The sequence below is a fragment of the Mustela erminea genome, chromosome 2 (assembly GCF_009829155.1).
Source record: "Mustela erminea isolate mMusErm1 chromosome 2, mMusErm1.Pri, whole genome shotgun sequence".
In the NCBI taxonomy this organism is placed as follows: Eukaryota; Metazoa; Chordata; class Mammalia; order Carnivora; family Mustelidae; genus Mustela; species Mustela erminea.
Window position 1 is genome coordinate 12,846,512 of NC_045615.1, and position 19,863 is coordinate 12,866,374.

The 19,863-nt window shown below is 35.6% G+C and overlaps 1 protein-coding gene across 3 annotated transcripts in view; it reads right to left on the reverse strand.

The window, feature by feature from the left end:
• MTMR9 (myotubularin related protein 9) overlaps positions 1-19,863 on the reverse strand; it is a 55,403-nt gene that overhangs the window by 25,602 nt on the left and 9,938 nt on the right. For 2 of the 3 annotated variants that reach the window (XM_032332267.1, XM_032332266.1), the window contains 3 exons: positions 16,445-16,553; positions 12,133-12,258; positions 1,777-1,950 (listed from right to left, as the gene is read on the reverse strand). In XM_032332267.1, coding sequence (XP_032188158.1) covers positions 1,777-1,950; positions 12,133-12,258; positions 16,445-16,553 — 409 coding nt within the window. The remainder of the gene's footprint in view (positions 1-1,776; positions 1,951-12,132; positions 12,259-16,444; positions 16,554-19,863) is intronic. The other variant, XM_032332268.1, reaches the window with a different exon arrangement.

Below are 19,863 nucleotides of genomic sequence, written 5' to 3' on the forward strand. Positions count from 1 at the left end.
ATAATTACTAAAGAGATCAAATATTACAATTCATTTAGTCAGTAAATTGTTTACTGGACAAGGCCTTGTAATAGAAGAATAATAGCCTATGTGCTGACAAACTTTTGTTTCAACTACATAAACAGGGTGGCAGGTTTTATCAAGAATTACAGGGACGCCTGGGCTCAGTTGGTTAAACGTCTGTCTTCTTTTAAAAAAAGAATTATAGGGGCGCCTGGGTGGCTCAGCGGGTTAAAAGCCTCTGCCTTCGGCTCAGGTCATGATCCCAGGGTCCTGGGATCAAGCCCCACATCAGGCTCTCTGCTCAGCAGGGAGCCTGCGTCCTCCTCTCTCTCTGCCTGCTTCTCTGCCTACTTGTGATCTCTGTCAAATAAATGAATAAAATCTTTAAAAAATAAAAAAATAAAAAAAGAATTATAAAGAGAAAAGGCACCCATGGTAAGATAAAAAAGTTTATGCACTATTCTTCTTGTGGGAATCATTTTCATATCTTAAAAACTGTTTGTCTATTATTTATTCTCCTTTGGTCCTCTTTCATCCTTTTCAGTATTTAAAGACTTAGAGTTTCCAAAGACCATTAACTATATATTATAAAAGGTCTGGTTTTGAAACTTTTCTCAAGAAATCAGTATTATACTGGTCTCTTCCCTGGTGAATGGTTTAGTTATTTCCACTTTACCCCATAATACATGCTGTTATCTTTACTACCCTGAAATTTAACATGATGAAGAAAGATCATCCAGAAGATGACAACAGCTAACTCCCATATGTCGACAGCTAACTCCCAGGTAACCATGTAAACAGACACATAGTATATTTAATATCAGTTTTCAAAATGCTTTGTAATGAACCCTGATTAACAGAAATACTACTGAGCAAACAGGATAGATGATCTGATGTCAAAGCAGCAAATTTTTAGCAATCTTTTTATCCTAAATATCCATACTTGATTTATTATCCACAGAAAAAAGGGAAATGGAATATGAATATAACTTATCCACTAATTTACTATTGGCTTCAAGATGAGAGAAAAGAAGAGATCAGAAACGGATTTAGAAAATATTTAGGGGGCGGCTGCATGGCTCAGTCGGTTAGGCATAAAGCTCTTGATTTCGGCTCAGGTCATGATCTTAGGATCGTGGGCCCCATATTGGGCTCCATGCTCTCGCTTAGGATTCTCTCTCCATCTGCGCTACTCTAGCCCCACCCTTGTGCATTCTCTCTCAAAAAAAAAAAAAAAAAAGAAAAGAAAATATTTAGGAAACATACACATACATACAGCAAGTGCTTGCCTATTCAATTACTGACTCCTGTATTTACTAAAGTTGTAACAATAACATGTGTCACTCTTCTCCCTTTTGGGAAAATAAAAATGTCCACTCAATTTACCTCTTATAGGGAAATTTAGCACAGATAATTAAATAAAGATAATTAATTAAAATAAAGTATCCTACCGCTGTTCTAGTTGGAGAAATTTATTTTCTATCTAACAGCATTATTTTAAGTGTCAAATGAACATTAGTTCTCTTTGTACTGAGTCCTGAAGATAAACCTATCTGGCCTTTCTAATTTTGAGCAGCATCATGAACAAAATTCAAAATCATATCCTAATCACAAAACATACTACTCCTGATTCCCTCAAGTTTAAAAGAAGGAAGTCCTAACAGGAGAGACCAATCACATCAATGAACATGTACATAGAAAAGGGAGTATTTCTAAGAAAAGATCTGCAAACTAAGGCTTTCAGTGGATCAAGGAGCAGTACCATACACTTACCATTCCATTTTTTTTATGGTAATAGCTGAGTACTGGGAAGCGTCCTCCATGTCGAAATGCAGCTACCTTTCGAAGAGCTTCATCATCAATGGATTTGGGAACTATGACAATTGGCGGGTAAGAAGGGCAGACAGCAAATTCCTTATTGACATAGCTTAACCTCCATTCACTGGTCTGAAAAACACAAAATACTTCAAAGCTAAGCAAGTATCTCAATGTCACAAAATAATCTGAAAATTTTAAAGGACCTTAGAGATCAACTTCCACACAACGAAGAAGCCATCTCTCAGGAATTTAATGTAAGGATACCTAACCGATATTTGAAGGAGTTCTATTCTTCAGAATCAGCTTCCTGCTATGCTAGGGATCCTCTGTTCCTAGAAAGTGCTTCCTTTTATTGAGCAAAATGAGGCTTCTGTCACTTCCTCTACTGTTTTTACTATGATTTCAGCGCATGTTCCTATTTCACATGGCATCCTATTAGCTGACATCATCCCATTCATCCTTTTTGGGTACCATTTATTTTATTTTATTTTTGGTACTCTTCAGTATAGCAACAGGAAGACTGTAATACTCTAGATAATGCTTAACCAGAACAGATGAGAACAGAGCTACTATGTACATCAAATCTCCTGTTCTTTTCTATTATTTAAAAAAAGGAGGGGCGCCTGGGTGGCTCCGGTCATGATCCCAGGCTCCATTCCAGGAGCCCCACATCTGGCTCTCTGCTCGGCAGGGAGCCTGCTTCCCTTCCTCTCTCTCTGCCTGCCTCTCTGCCTACTTGTGATCTCTGTCAAATAAATAAATAAAATCTTTTTAAAAAATAAATAAATAAAATTAAAAAAGGAAAATGTAGAAAGATCGGTAATATCTTTCTTAAGACAATAATGACTTAATACTTAAAAAAAAAGTTATACATAGGAATCAATGAACTCATTTCTAACTCACTACACTAAGTACTAAAAGTATACCATATAAAGTTATCCAATGACAACTTATTTCGAATATGAAAAATAAAAAACACTTGAAGACTGTAAAAAGTTGTTTACATAAATTTTGATATATTCCGATAAATCAGAGGTGGCCTAACATACTGGCCATGGGTTGTAGTACCAAGAAGATAAAATAGAAGGATGTTCAACATACTGTAGAGAAAGAGATTAAAAAAAAAAAAAAACAACTTTTTACATGATACATTATATTTTTAAATTAAACTATTTTCACTTTTAAGTTATTCTCTTTACCAATTTTAAAGACAGTTTCTAAAAGATTTATTATTTAACAAAAGGAATTTACCTGTTTTCCTGCACCTCCATCTCACAATTCCCCCTTTCCCCAGAGGCAATCATTTTCAACTCTTTTAGCTTTAATTCTGGAGTTTACCTCCAAATTTCTAAATAATATGATTACATTGTTACTTCTTGATTTTCAAGATTAGGCATTACTTATTGATTTCCTACTCTGGAAAACGGTATGATCATCCACTGACCCGCAACACCATTTTCTGGCATATATTAAGTTTACATACCTAGGGCTCTCTATTCTGTCCCACTGGTGTATTTGCAGTAAGTCCCATAGCTTTTAGAATAGACTTGATATTTAGTAGGCTAAGTCTCTTCTCCCTTTTATTTTCCCCTCTCCAAGACTACCTGGGCTCCTCTGAGTTCTCTGCTCCTCTGTGCGACTTTTATGAAATTTCATGTTAAAAGCCATTGCAGTTTTAATTAGACTGCACTGACCCTATGGATTCATTTGAAGACAATTACATCTTTAAAATATTCAATCTTCTTGTCCATGAGCACAGTGTCTCTCACCTTTTTAAAGCTTTCTTAATTTCTTCAATAAAGTTGTATAATTCTCTCAATAAAAGCCCTGCATATTTTTTTTAAGATTTTATTTATTTATTTGACAGAGAGAAAGATCACAAGTAGGCAGAGAGGCAGGCAGAGAGAGGGGGAAGCAGGCTCCCTGCTAAGCAGAGAGCCGGACGTGGGACTCGATCCCAGGACCCTGAGATCATGACCTGAGCCGAAGGCAGAGGCTTAACCCACTGAGCCACCCAGGCACCCTGCATACTTTTTAGTATATTCCTAGAAACCTTTTATTTTTGTTGCATTTTAGTTATATGTTTACAAAGTTGTGGTTGATGGAGAGAAATGCTTATTACAGTCGCCAAGAATCTTTCAGCTTCCTGTGTACACAAGCATATAAGCAACAATGACAGTCTTGCTTCTTTCATTCCAAGCCTTACACCTTTTATTTTTCCTTCTTGTCTTACTGAACAAGCAAGGAGTAGTGGCTAGTGGGCATCTTGTCTCACTCTTGAACTTAAAGTGAATAATAAAAGATTTGCTCTTTGTATGTTCTTATTTTGGGTAGCTTTATCAGATTTATCAGATAGCACTTATCAGATTATGTAAATTCCCTTCAACTGCATTTCTGATAAGAGCTTTTATCAAGCATAGATGATTAGTTCTAGCCTACCGTTTTTTTTTCTATTTTCATTTTATTATACCATTTGTGTAATTTGTCTTTCCTCTCTAATTTTGTGATATTCCCTTTGCCTTACTATTTATAGCTATACTACAACACATTTAGTAAAGATTCTTTTTTATTGTCTTGCATGGTGTTTACCAGGACACTTTACGAGCTTGTGACTTTCATTGATTCTGGAGAACTCTGGACCATTACCCATTTGAATAGTGCCTCTCTTCCATTTTCTCTATTATCTTCCTCCTGAACTCCCATTTAATAAATGCTGGATTTTCCCCCTTTATCATCCATGCATGTATCTAACTTCTCTATCACTTCCCCCAACTTTCTTGTTTCTCTGCTCTGTACTCCGAGCAATTACTTCAGATCTATATTCCAGATCATTAATTTTGTTTCTCATCAGCTCCTTAAAACTTACATTAAGTTTTTTCTCTTTTTAATCAACTTTGAGATTATTTGTATGAAAAATAAACTAGATTCAGTTAGAATGCGTGGTTTCATGAGTCTTGATAGTCGGATACACCCATGAAACTACCACCACAATCAAGATAACAAACATTTCAATCATCTCCCACAAAATCCCATGTGTATTTTTTACAATTTGTATCTTCCCCTCCACATCCCAAATTAGGAAATCACTAATCTGCTTTCAGTCACTATTGGTGTTTATCTAAAAAATCTTTGCCTAATCCAAGGTCATAAAGGTTTTCTCCTATGCTGTCTTCAAGAAGTTTTATAGTTTTAGCTGTTATTTCATCCATGTATGGGTCTTCCTTATACCATATCACATTCTCTTGATTACTGAAGCTTTATATTAAGTTTTTAAAATCAAGGAAAAGGTTGGGACGCCTGGGTGGCTCAGTTGGTTAATCGGCTGCCTTCGGCTCAGGTCATGATCCCAGCATCCTGGGATCGAGTCCCATATAGGGCTCCTTGCTAAGCATGGAGCCTGCTTCTCTCTGTGTCTCTGCCTGCCACTCTGTCTGCCTGTGCTCGCTCTCGCTCTCTCTCTCTCTGACAAATAAATAAATAAAATCTTGAAAAAAAAATCAAGGAAAAGGGGCGCCTGGGTGGCTCAGTGGGTTAAAGCCTCTGCCTTCGGCTCAGGTCAGGTCCTAGGGTCCTGGGATGGAGCCTCGCATCGGGCTTCTGCTCGGCAGGGAGCCTGCTCCCTTCCTCTCTCTCTGCCTACTTGTGATCTCTGTCTGTCAAATAAATAAATAAAATCTTTAAAAATAAATAAATAAATAAATAAAATAAAATCAAGGAAAGTAAACCGTTTATTTTCTTAAAGGTGTTTTGGCTATTCTAGTAACTTTGCAATCCATATACATTTTCAGATAGTTCTGTCAGTACCAACCCCAAAATAAAACAGCTATTGGAATTGATAGGCTTTTCACTGAATCTATATATCAATTTGGAGGCAACAGTCATCTTTTTAAAAAATTTTTACTTGTTTATTTGACAGAGAAAGAGAGCACAAGCAGGAGGGAGCAGCAGAGCGAGGGAGAGGGAGAAGCAGGCTCACATTGCGCAAAGAGTGAGACATGGTGCTTGATCCCAGAACCCTGTGAACATGACTTGAGCTGAAGGCAGATGCTTAATTGACTAAGCCACCCAGGTGCCCCAGAGACAATTGTCATCTTAATGAGAGGTCAGCAAATAATAGTCTACAAGCCAAATCCAGCCTACTGCCCATTTTTGTAAGTAAAGATTTTTTGGAACCTAGCACTACCAATTCACTGATGTGTTATCCTATTGCTGTTTTCATGCTACAACAGCAGAGTGATGTAGTTGTAACAGAGACTGCATGACCCACAAAGCCTAAAATATTTACTTTGTGGTCCGCTATGTAAGTCAGCCCACTAGTGATCTTAACCATACTGTCTTCTAATCCACAAACATGGTATATCTCTCCATTTATTTAGAGATCCTTTAACTTCTTTCTGGAATGTTTTGTGTTTTTCAGTGTAAAGAATCTGTACTTCTTTTGTTAAATTTACTCCCAACTATTTTATTCATTTTCAGATTACTTGTTGCCAATACAATTAGTTTTGGTATATAAATATTGATCAACCTTGCTAAACTTGTTTATGAGTTCTAAGTATTTCACTGATTTATACTCTTCTTTTTATTATTTCATTCCTTCCAGTTACTTTGCTCTTTTTTCTCCATAGCTTGAGTTGGTGATTTTAGACCGTTTCTCCTTTTTCAATCTAAGCATTTAAAGCTCTAAGTTTCTCTTTAAATATTGCTTTAGCTGTATTCCACATATTTTATGTTGCATTTTTATTATCATTCAGTTCAAAATATTTTCTAATCTTCTTTATGATTTCATTTCTGACTCCTAGGTTATTAAAAGTATTTTGTTTAATTTATATATAAATATTCTGGGTATTCCTAACATTTATTTTGTTTGTCCCTTCGGTTTTTATTGTTGTTTTTTTCTTTCCCACCAGTACTATTAGATTATTTATTTTTTTAGAATTGCATTTTAATATTTGTATTAAATTTTAAATTATAGCTCTTCCCATTTTTAAAAAAGTAATTGCTCTAGGATAGTGGTTGTCAACCAGGGGTGATTTTGCATAGAGGTAACTTTTGTCAATGTGTAGAGACAACCACAGGCAAGGGGAGGAGTATTCTATTGGCATCTGGTGGTGCCAAAGATGCTGCCAAACATCCTACAATGCACATGACAGATTCTCACAACAAACAATGTAACTGTAGAAGTATATTTATCCAATCAGCCACCGCACACCCAGTCACCTTTAACATTATAGTTTCCATATATGTCTACATACACTATAAACACCACAAAGGCAATGCTGTAATCTTTAAATAGTCATGTATATTTAAAAAAAAAATAGCCTGTTATATTTACCTAGGTATTTAGCATTTGCAATATTCTTCAATAATTCTAAATACTCAAGTTTCCCTTGTATTACTTCTCTACAGGCCTCTCGGCAATAAATTCTTAGTTTCCTTTTATCTGAAAATGTTGTCTCACCTTCCTTCTTGAAAGATATTTTCACCATATACAAAACTCAAGGTTGGCAGGTTTTGTTTCTTTCAGCACTTTATAGTTTTCTCTTCTGGTTCATGATTTCTGATGAACAGTCCACACTCATTTGATTGTTGTCTCTGTGTATGTAATGTTTCATTTTTAACTGTCAGCTTTCAAGAACTCCTTATTATTTCTCTTTGACAGGTTGACTACGAAGTGCTTATGCATGTTTTCTGTGCATTTATCCTGTCTGAGGCTTGCTGAACTTTTTGAATATATAGCAATCCTCAAATTTGGAAAGTTTTTGAACATAATTTTTTTAAAATATATTTTCTACCTTATTCTCTCTACTCTCTCCTTCTGGTTCTCCAATTACATATATGTTAGACATTCTGATACTGTTACACAGGTCCCTGAGACTCTGCGTTTTTACTAAAACTTATCCCCTCCCTCTTCTTTCTACAAAGTAAGTTCTATTGCTCTAATTCCAAATTCATTGGTTCTGTTTTTTGTCATCTCTTCTGCTTTTTAGCTCATTCAATGAATTTTTAATTTCAGATATAATTTTCACAAAGTTCTAAAAGTTCCATTCAATTCTTTTTATATTTTCTATCTCTCTGTTGGTATTTCCTACCATTTTTTTTTTTTTTTTTTTTTTTTTTGGTTTTTAAGCATATTTTCCTTTATGAGAAATTGGGACAGTTTTAAGAACTGCTTTAAAGTCCTTCTGTGATGGGCACCTGGGTGGCTCAGTCAGTCGGTCGGTCATCTGCCTTCGGGTCAGGTCATGATCCTAGTGTCCTGGGATCAAGCCCTGATGTTGGGCTCCCTGCTGAGTGGGGAATTCTGCTTCGGCTTCTCCCTCTCCCTCTGCTCTCCACATCCAGCCCCACCCAGCGCTCCCTTGCACACACACACAAAAATAAAATCTTTTAAAAAAAAGTTCTTGTGTGATACTTTAAACATTTGAGTGAGTCATCTTGGGGTTGGTACTGCCAACTTTTTCCTTCGGAATGGGTCACAATATTTTAGCTTTATTTTAGATTGTATCCTGCAAATGTTATGTTGTGGAAACTCTGCATTCCATTATAGTCCTTTGGTTTTTTTGTTTTTGTTTTTTAAGATTTTATTTATTTGACAGAGAGAGATTACAAGTAGGCAGAAAGGCAGGCAGAGAGAGAGGAAGGGAAGCAGGCCCCCTGCTGAGCAGAGAGCCTGACGCGGGACTCTATCCCAGGACCCTGAGATCATGACCTGAGCCGAAGGCAGCGGCTTAACCCACTGAGCCACCCAGGTGCCCCATTATAGTCCTTTGAAGAGACTTAATGTTTTTTGTTTTAGTAGGCAATTAACTTTGTTAGATTTGAATTGCAAATTCCATTAACACCTGTGGTGCAAGGCAGCTCAGCTTTTGGTTCTGACAGATCTTAGTATGCTCCAAGCACACATCATTCACAATCAGTGACAGGTTCAAGGTTGTATACCACAGAACCAAGGTTCTTCCTTCTTCTTTAGCTCTCTGATGCCCCAACCCATTCACCTGGTTCCTCCTACTAGACGGAAAGTGGGCTTTCTATGGGAATGTTAGTTGTTCCATGTTATCAATGCCACAACTATGCTGACCTCAAGACAAAGTTCCCCAAATAGGAATTTCATTCTGTCATTCACTTTCTCTGCATTTTGACCCCTCCAAAATATGCTGCTTTCTGCTCAATTACCAGAGCTTTTAGGTGGCAGGTTTTTTGTGTTTCATTTATAGTTTGTCACTGATCTCTGTAGGAGGTCTTCTCAGATAGAGGAGTTATTCGATCATAAGCGGAATCTTATTACCTTTTTTATATATAATTTCAAATAGATTGAGGGAGTACAGATATATCATGTATGACTATTTCAACAAAGTACCTGAAATAATCTTTCATGATATCCCAGAATAAAAGCATGCTTCAAGTAGGAGAAACTCTAGAGATCATTTCTGTTCAACATTTTCATTTTGTAGACATGGAAACTAAGTCCCAAAAAGTCAAGCTGCCAGTAACATATCTGGGATGCAACACAAGATATCCTGATAGCTCGTTTTAGTACTGTCAATACCATACATTTCTTTTAGACATAATAATGAAGTAGGGACTGGCTAATATTTTAATTAAAAAGTTTTCAGATGGAAACAACAACAACAACAACAAAAACCCCTTACTCAAAGAATACTGATTAAGTGACAGAGATGTAACTTGGCAGAGGACTTCTAACGATCTATAGAAGGCTTTACTACCCTTTTGACCCATCCTGAATAAATTCACACCTACATTCATTCACTCGACTAATATTTACCCTTTGCCTATCATGTGCTAGCAATACAAGAGGAAACCAGAATGATAACGGTTCCAGCCCTTGTAAAGTTTATATCTAGCAGCTTATACTCTAGACCAGGAAAGAGACAACAAAAAATGAATAAGAAGTTTTGCATACTGCTGACTCTCTCCTACTTGGAACTCACTCGTCCCTTGGATTTTCCTCCATTCACTTCTTAAATGGTTCAATCCTTGTCATCCTTTTTACTTTAGATGCTTTCCTTAGGCAATCTCAGTCTCTCCTCATGCTTTCCAAAGAGTATTTGCTGATTACCCTCAGTTTTTCATTTTTAACAAGGACCTCTCAAGTAAGCTTCAGACTCTCTCTTCTATATATTCAATGATGTACCATACAGGCTCTTTGAACTGCCATCCCCCAAAATGAACTTACCTCATTCCCTTTAAACACATTTCTCTTTCTGTTTTTCTCTTCTCAATGGTATCCTAGATGCTACTGCCTGTTTGACCTTTCACCTCCAGTGAGTGGCTCACCAATGCCTTTTAATTCTACTTTCTGAATCTTTCTACACTATATCCAACCATCTTCTGTATATTTTTACAATAGCTTTTTCAAGCAGTTTCTTAGCATTTTGCAACAGAATTGATTTTCAGTAACACAAATCTAATGTCATTTTCCCTATGCCTTGTGGAAACTTTTGTCAGCACTTATTTCACTGTACTTGATTAATTAAATAACTGTCAGACTTTCAACAAGTAGAAGGAAGGAACCATGCTTTGCTCATCTTAAATTTCCAATCTAATAATAGTAACTAAATACCTCAAACAAGGCATTAAAGATGTTCTCATTAAATCTGTGGATTATAAAATTTGCAGAAAAATACCAGAACTTCAAATATACAAACAACTTAAATAATTAGCTAAACCAAAAAGAAAATGCCTACTTGGAAAAGTATTGAATCTAAACAAAAATTAGTTAGTAAGTAAATACAATAACAAAAACATAGGGCAGATCCCCTAGTAACACATATGAGAAAATGTATAAATTTTGGTTTATTTCATTACTAACTTAATTCTCAAAAAAGCAAATACAACTTTAAGCTGCCTTAAAGCATCAGTAATAGTTCCAATCTATACCAAGTGGTATGGGTACTATATTTTAAGAGAATAAATGATAAAACGGAAGGTCCTGCTGGGACAAGCAACCAGGACAGTGTATGGCCCCGAGGCCACCATTATTAGAAAAAGTTGAAGTAAATACTGATATTTAATCTGCAGGAAAGAAAACTTAATGGGGACATAAGAGTTCCTAATTTGAAGAAGAGTTCATAGTAGAGGAATGAGATAAATTAAATGACACAAGGTAACATCAGAAACATTGGCTCTATGCACAGGAAAACAGAGATCAGCTAAGAATTAGAGCTGTCCCCAAATGGGACACCACTGTGTTTTTGCAAATTCTCCCACACTATGATTTCAAGCAGAGGCTAAATGACCACATCATGGATGTTTTTAGCATAGGGGATTCCTGCACAGAACAGGAGACTGATTTGAATGTTGACCTGTAGAAGGTAGACTTAGACTGGTTCACTTATGGCACCTAACTCCAAGATAAATCATAGGTAAGTCCTTCGTACACATAGTGTTGGCTACCCAAACAAATCATCCAGACTTCTCCCTTCCTGATCACTACGTGACTGCCACTTTCCACCTAGGAAATAATTAAGGATTTCTCTAAGCTAACTGTTAGTGATAGGTGATTACAGCAAAAAAGTATCATGCATTTAAGAATGTTTACTCTGCAGTTTTTAATGCAATAAAAACACTAAATGTAAGTGTAAATACAGGTAGTCACCCGTGATCTACATAAACATGCCCATACGATAAAAAAGTGACCTTCTGTTCCTTTATTACTTTGCTGACATGTACATCTTTATTCTTCAAGTTACGTAGTCCCCTGATCCTTACTTCTTGACCACCACCCCCACCATACCAGGGCCCATTTACATAAGTGTGATGGAAGAAGAAAGAAGTAAAATTGTGAAGAATGAGAAAGAAAACCTGGTTCATAATAGCCCAAATTATAAAAACACAAAAATTATCCCCCGGAAAAAATTGATGTATGTTTCTCTAATGCTGCCTTAGGCATACAGCAGGTTCAACAGACTTTTGGGGATAGCTCAGAAACCAATTACTACATATAAAGTTGTTTCTATGGAGAAGCTCTTAAGACAATCAACAATGAACTCAAAACAGGTCAGGACTATCTTCTTTAAGATCTTAATGTTTTACCAATATCATTTGCAAAATTTAAAAAAGTAACATCTGGGATCCAGCCGAAATACACTAGAATAAAAATCCCTGCAGAATTGAAAACAAATTGTACAAACCTCTGAATGGCAGAAGCTTCAGTACTAACACTAACAGAAATTTCTTTCAGGCAGGGAAAAGCAAACAACACCTTATTAGTCATCAAAAGGAAGAGATCATTTCACAAGTAAAGTATGGGTTATTTCTCGTTACACATAAGTTATCTCAAACGTTACTCACAGCAGAAGAGTAGAGTTCAAACTCTTGCTCAGGAAGGAAAGAATGCCAGCCATCTTCCATCACTTCAAACATGGGCCGATAAAAGAAAGGGTACATCAGAGTGATAGAGTCCAGCGTAGACAATGCCTAGGGCATAAAAAGGAAACAAAAGAAAGAGAAAGGAACTTACCGCAATTTGAAACATCTTCTAACTACCAAATTGGTATTAAATAAATACAGTCTAATAAGGATGCACACCCCATCTACTTCTCCAACATTGTATTTACCACTAGACACAATTATAGCTTACTGAAGCTGATCTCCATACTTTCAGCATCTAACAAGGTACTTGGAACATAGCATATGCTCAGTTAACATTTCATGAATGAACACAAGAACAAAAAAAGTGTGCACACCTATTCCAGAAGAAAAATTAAATAACTTCTTTTGATACCCCTTAACAAAGCCTAATAAAAAAGGTCTAAATATTTCTAGGGATCGGAAAAGAAACAGGATCTGGTCAGAAAAAAGGCCTTGGCTCAAAATTCAGATATTGAGTATATCAACATATGTACATTATATAAAAATCAGTGTGCTTTGGTGAGTGCTGTGAAGTGTGTAAACCTGGTGATTCACAGACCTGTACCCCTGGGGATAGAGTATTATGCCTCCATCAGAAAGGATGAATACCCAACTTTTGTAGCAACATGGACGGGACTGGAAGAGATTATGCTGAGTGAAATAAGTCAAGCAGAGAGAGTCAATTATCATATGGTTTCACTTATTTGTGGAGCATAACAAACAGCATGGAGGACATGGGGACTTAGAGTGGAGAAGGGAGTTTGGGGAAATTGGAAGGGGAGGTGAACCATGAGAGACTATGGACTCTGAAAAACAATCTGAGGGTTTTGAAGGGACGGGGGGTGGGAGGTTGGGGTACCAGGTGGTGGGTATTATAGGGATTGCATGGAGCACGGGGTGTGGTGCAAAAATAATGAATACTGTTATGCTGGAAATAAAAAAAAAAAAATGCAGCCACAAAAAAAAAAAAAAAAAAAAAAAATCAGTGTCTGTTAGTTAGCATAAATAAAGATGTTACAGCTTGGTGGCCACGTATATTACCTTCAGGTTACAGTGACCCATTCTCAAGCTGGGGCAACAACTCTGTGGTTCCCAAATGAGCCTATAATCATCTGAAACACTTGAATTCTGGATAACACCAACAGGAAAACCTGACTAAATGGGAGGAACAGACAGATGGGACATCCTCCATCACCTGGCAGTTTCAACCTTCTGACAGGGGACTTATAAAAAACACTTCTACGGCTGGGAAAAAAGGTACCAAAATCAATTAGCATAATTCAAATTACAGTAATTATGGAGACACTCACCCAGGAGCCCAACATTGTGTTAGTTCTCCAAAACTCTCAGAATAAAGCTACCTTCCTCTAGGTCACAGAAAGACCAGATTCACAAACGAATGGGCCCAAGACTTTAAAAGCAGATTAGACATGTAGTTTAGCAGTTTAACAAAACACCTTCATCCAATGTTATTCTTCCATCTGCCCATAAATCATGATACTTTCCCCCCGAGCTCATAATACAGAAAATATGGAGAAGCATGGCTGTATAATCCACTATCCACTACTATACAGTCTTTGGCTGCCAATCACACTAAACTGACCACTAAAATGTCAATCACACTAACCTAGGTCACATGTGACCCAGGCTAGAGCTGCCGTTGTTCAGTACAACATTACTTTACTAACTGTTTCACTTTTTAAAAATTTTGTTTTTAAGATAGTCTTTGCAATATTTTTTTAAAATTTCATCTTTACGGAGGTAAAATTGGCAAATAAAACTAAGATATTCAAAATGATGATATGATACATTGTGAAAGGACACCCCCCTGGAGTTAATTAACATACCCATCTTCTCACATATTTGCCTTTTGTTGGAAACATTTAAGTTCTACTCTCTTAGAAAATTTCAATTATACAATAATATAGTTTTATTGACTATAGTTACCATGCTTTACATTTGATCCTAAGATGTTATTTATCTTATAACTGTAAGTTTGTAACTTTTACCAACCTCTCCTTATCTCCCTCAGCCCCTAGCAGCCACTTTTCCACTCTCTGTTTCTCTAAGTTTTTTTCGTATTTAGGATTCCACATATAAGCAGTAACATGCAATATTTGTCTTTCTCTTTCTGGTTTATTTCACTTAGCATAATGCCCTCCAGTTTCACCCTTGTTGTCATAAATATCAGGATTACTGTTTTCTATGGCTGAATAATATTCTATTGATATACAGATAAATATCATTATTTTCTTTATCCGTTCATCTGCTGACAGATACTTAAGCTATTTCCATATTTTGGTTATTATGGATAATGCTGCAATGATCAAGGGAGTAAAGATAGCTCTTTGAGATGATTTTGTTTTCTTTGGATATATATCCAGAAGTGGGGCTGCTGGGTCATACAGTAGTTCCACTTTTAATTTCTTGAGGAACCTCCATACTGTTTTCCATAGTGGCTGGTACAACCACAATTTTAAATGCAAATCAACAGCCACTTTAGTAGGTAATAAGCACTCATATTCTGACTTGTGATCACATATTATGTCACTAGGACTTTTCCTTTAAAGACATTAATGCTGAAAGAACTGAAAACATTTCAATTCCAAAAGACAGTGGCAACTACACAGAAAAAAGCTTCATTAGGCTTCCTGCTACATTTTAGAAAACTGAGCACTTGCCAGTTAGTCTTCCAATGGGATTCTATTTGTGGCAGCAGAATATATTACGGTATATGGATTCTTGATTAGAAAGACTAGCTCAACTGTTTTATATAAGAAATTCACTTGTTACTACCAAGTTTTGTCAAGATGTATAGGGGAGGCGGGAAGGAACTGGATACCAAGAAAAGGCAAGAGACCAAGTTTACAATGTATATTTGTATGTTGTAAAATAATTATTAGATCATTCACTTTCTGAGGTCAAGAGTTTCTACATACTCAGTTTCTAAAGTACTTCAGGTACTATATACAGCCAATTAAACAACTGATTAGTGTCAGATGCTAACAAAACTAAGTAAATGCAATCAGCAAGTGGGTAACAGGCTTTGCCCTATATTTCCTTTACCATTATCCTTCACCATAAGCAACTTCACTAACATCCACCAACCAGCTATATTTTAAGTTTTATATAAAAGGGATAAGAAGAAAAATGTAGACTGATTAGTGAAAATCCAAACCCACAATAGAAAAAAAAAAAAAAGCTCAAATGAAATGGGTCAGTAGTATTCCCCTGCCCAAAGAACTGGACAGTGTGAATACACAGAGTGTATTCCTTACCCATATTCACAAATTTGGCCAAATCAACGTTACTACATCACTTCCAAACGACAAGATAAGCAAGACAAATAGTTCAGCTCATCTTCTCATTTCCTCTAAGTAAAATTCAGCAAAGGCAGAAAGTAAACCAGTTCCATGCCATTTTTCTCAGCATGACAGCTTTTTTTATTTCTCTATTCTTGTTAAAAAAAGCAAACAAGATCCTAATTACAGATTTTTAAACTTTTCTGTCTCCTTTTAGTAGTTAAGCCAAAAGCATTCATTCTGGATACAAAGACCAGATTAGTCATTCAAAGACCAAAGTGGGAAAAAAGTCGATGTGTCTATAATTGTCTAAAAATACTATAAACAAAAAGTTAATTGCTGTAATTAAGTGACAATGATTTAAAACAAGGCAATTTAAAATTTGAGTGTAAACCAAAATAGTTAGTTTGAATGGGTAAGAAAATGGTGTGAGCTCTTCCATTTAAATATTAAATTATCCAAGCAAAATATCTATTATTTGTTATCTGAACAGATACTCAATACTGTTGTTACGAATATAAAACAAACATGCTCTGTCTTAAACAAACATGACGTAGGGAAAATTACAACTTACTAAAGACAAACAAAGACTATAATCATTGGTGATAATCCCCTGCTTTATAAAAGAAGTTACTCTTTAGAAAAACCTTATAATATATACATACAGTGGAGTATTATTGAGTCTTAAAAGAGAAGGAAATCCCGTCAAATGCTACAAGTGAACCTGGAGGAATAAGTCACACTAAAAACTATTAAAAGTTAATAAAATCTTATTATATTCCTATAACAATGAATCAGGGTGAGGCCTTTCCTGTCAATTTTCAATATGTGAGTCACAGAATATGACCAACCATCTACTAAAAAAACGTAAGAGCCACACTAAGTCAGAATATAAGGTTCTTTTTTAATTACTATTTATTTTCATCAGATTTTTCCTCTGAAATATTTACCTCAATGGAACTGGCTATATTCAAACATTCTTCCATTCCAGGAATATCCAACTGAATTATTCGAAAATCTTTACATTTTATGATGATGGTACCCAGTGGTCCCACAAATCTGGAAAAAAATTACAAATTATGCTTAAGAACATATATTTCTATCTTTAAACATATGACTATCTCCTTGAAAAGAGAATGCAGTTGTAATTACCAGCTATATTCAACTTTCTTCTCCCAAATTAGTCTAATTAAGGAAGAGTCAGGACTGTCTATTAAAAAATGTGAGCCATAAATTATTTTAAATAGATGTACTTAAAATTTCCTGAATTCATAACTTCACTTAATGAAGATTATTCAGGGCCTTACTTCAAAGAATAGAGAAAAAAAGATCTGTAATTAATACGTTAAATGTTCATAGAGCATAGGAAAACACTTTCAGATTTTACTTACTTCCAAGCTTGTAGTAGTTGATTTTAAATATACGTATCTCTTATTCAGTCTTTAAAAACTATTAACTTACATTATATATTCTAAATGCCATATCTACTCATAACTTTTGTATCGGTAAATTTTGTACAAATATAATTTTACCTTGATTGCAATTTTTGTCTTCTTTTTATTATTGTTGTTTTGTTTTGTATTTGCTGACAGCTCTGAGTTTTCTTGTGCTTTGCCACTTGTTGGCCCCTTTTTTTTCCATTAATACTTCTGAGTATTCCCTAAACTAGGAATTCTTAGATTGACCAAATACTATTCATTTTACTTATATTTTGCCCAGTTTAGAAAGGCAATTCCCACGGCTACTCTTCCTGAGCTCCATCTCAACTGTAAGCACCCCTATGCCTCACATCACTGCATTGTCAATTTGGACAGGCAAACATTATTAGCACAGGTCAAATGCTACTAAAGGTAATTCTACCAGACATCCACAACCTATCAACACACTGGAATGCCTCTTATCAAATATATTTGGAAAACTCACACTCTTGGCACTTCTACTTCTGGCAAAGGTATGACAAGAACCATATTTACCCTCCCACCTGAAACAACCAAAATAACTGGACAAACTATACGAAAGAACTACCTTCAAGACACTGGACATCAAGCAACAAAGAACAGATATCTCTGGGAGATGGGAAAAAAGGTGAATCCTACCATTACCCCAGTTTACAGTTTTGAGAGTTTCCAAGCTACAGAAGGGGGAACATGGGTGAAACTGATAGTCTGAGGAAAGCATCTATATGAGAAAGAAAGTTTCGTATTAGTGACTTCAAATTCTACTACTCTAAAAAAAGAAGAGCAAGTCAAATTCAAAGAAGACATTAAATAAAGATCAGAACCAAAATCGATGAAGTAGAAAAAAGAAAATTATAGGGAATAATAAAAGCAATGGTGATTGCTTGAAAATAATAAAAGCAATAAACCACTAGCCAAAGTGATCAGGAAAAAAGTCAGTCTCAATTTACCAATATCAGAAATGAGAGAAATAAAAATCACTACAAACTGTATAGTATAGTATAGTATTAAAAAAAGAATCACTACAGACTAAGAACAGCTTTATGCCAATAAATTCAACAGGGTAAATGACATGGACCAATTCCTCAGAAGACATAAACTCAAGAAGAACATAATTAGTTCTATACCTATTAAATAAACTGCAACTTTCATGAAAATCTTCCCCACCAGAAAACCCTCCAGGCCTAAGTGGCTTCACTGATGAATTCTATAAAACATTTTAGGAAAATATAATACCAATTCAAGACAAAGTCTTTCAGAAAGTTGAAGAAGAGGCAATTATTTATCAACTCACTCCATGAGGCCAGCATTACCCTAATATAAAAAACAAACAAAGACATAAGAAAACTATAGACCAATATCCCTCAAGAACACAGATGCAAAATTTCTAATCAAAATATTAGCGAATTAAATCCAATAATATATAAAAAGGGTAATACATCATGAACAGTTGGGGTTTATCATTTGAAAATCAAAGCAATTTATCGTATCGCCAAACCAAAAAAGTAAAACTATATAGACGAACATCACAATAGATACTGGAAAAGCATTTGGCAAAATTCAACATCTATTCCTGATCTTAAAAAACAAAACAAAAAACCCCACTCTTAGCAAACCAGGAACAGAAGGAAACATCTTCAACCTGATAATAGCATTTACCAAAAGAAAACAAAACGAAAAACAACAAAACAAACCTACCACTAATCACAGACTTACTAGTGAAAGACTAAATACTTTTTCACTAGTATCAGGAATAACAGAGATGTTCACTCTCACTGCTTCCATTCAACACTGTACTGATAGTTAATGGCCAGTGCAATGAGGCAAGAAATAAATGGTACCCAAATTGGAAAAGAAGAAATAAAGCTGTCTTTAGTGGCAGATGACATGACTGCCTATTTAGAAAAGCTAATGAAAAATACAAAAAAAAACCCTACTGGAATTAAAAAGTGAGGTTAGTAAGGTTGCTGGATACAAATTCAGTACACAAAACGCAATAGTATTTCTATATACTATTGCAACAATTGTTTAAAATATTCAGGACTTGGTTTTTATTTAGGATGACAGAGCTGACAGATCAGGAGACGACTGTCATTGGAAAGACAGTTTGTGATTCACAGTTCTCAAAAGGAGGGGGCACGCCATGTCATGCAGGGTGTCAGGAGGCAGATAGTGCAAGAGGAAAGCATGGGCCAGAACTTTTACTGTAAGTTTTCACAGAAAGGAATGGGAAAGGCAGGGTAGCTGAGCAAGTTTAGGATTAGGTAGTTTGAATAACTGTCAGGCTCTGGATTATACAGATGATTCTGAGTTGTCTGTACCTGGCCCTGGAATAATGCAGTAGAGGAAAAAATAGTAGTCCTGAGCGCAGAAGCCTGATATGAGGAGGCAGATAAGGTTCCGGACTCCAGATTGGTTGGTGTGCATACCAAAGGTATACTTGCAGGCAAGTTTCTAGCTATTTGGAGTGAACAGCTAATTCTGAGATTCCCTCCCCAGGTTGCAAGGCCTGAAGACTTCTATGGCAATAAATTAATACAAAGCAGTTAGAAATTGAAATTTTAAAAATACTATTTGAAAGAGCATCCAAAAATGTGTAATAAATGGGGAAAATGGGGGAAATCTGTCAAAAGATGTCTGAAATCTGTAAGTGAAAACTAAAACATACTGTTGAAAGATATTAAGCACCTAAATAAAATGAACGGAGACATATACTTTATTCATGCAACAGAAGACTTAAAGATATCAGATGTCAATTTTGAACAAATTCATTTATCAACAGATTCAACACAATTCCAATAAAAATCACATAGGCTTTATTTACTTATTTATTTTTAAAAATTAACAAGCTGATTCTAAAATTCATACAGAAATGCAAATGACCTTAAATAGAAAAATTTTTAATAAGAACA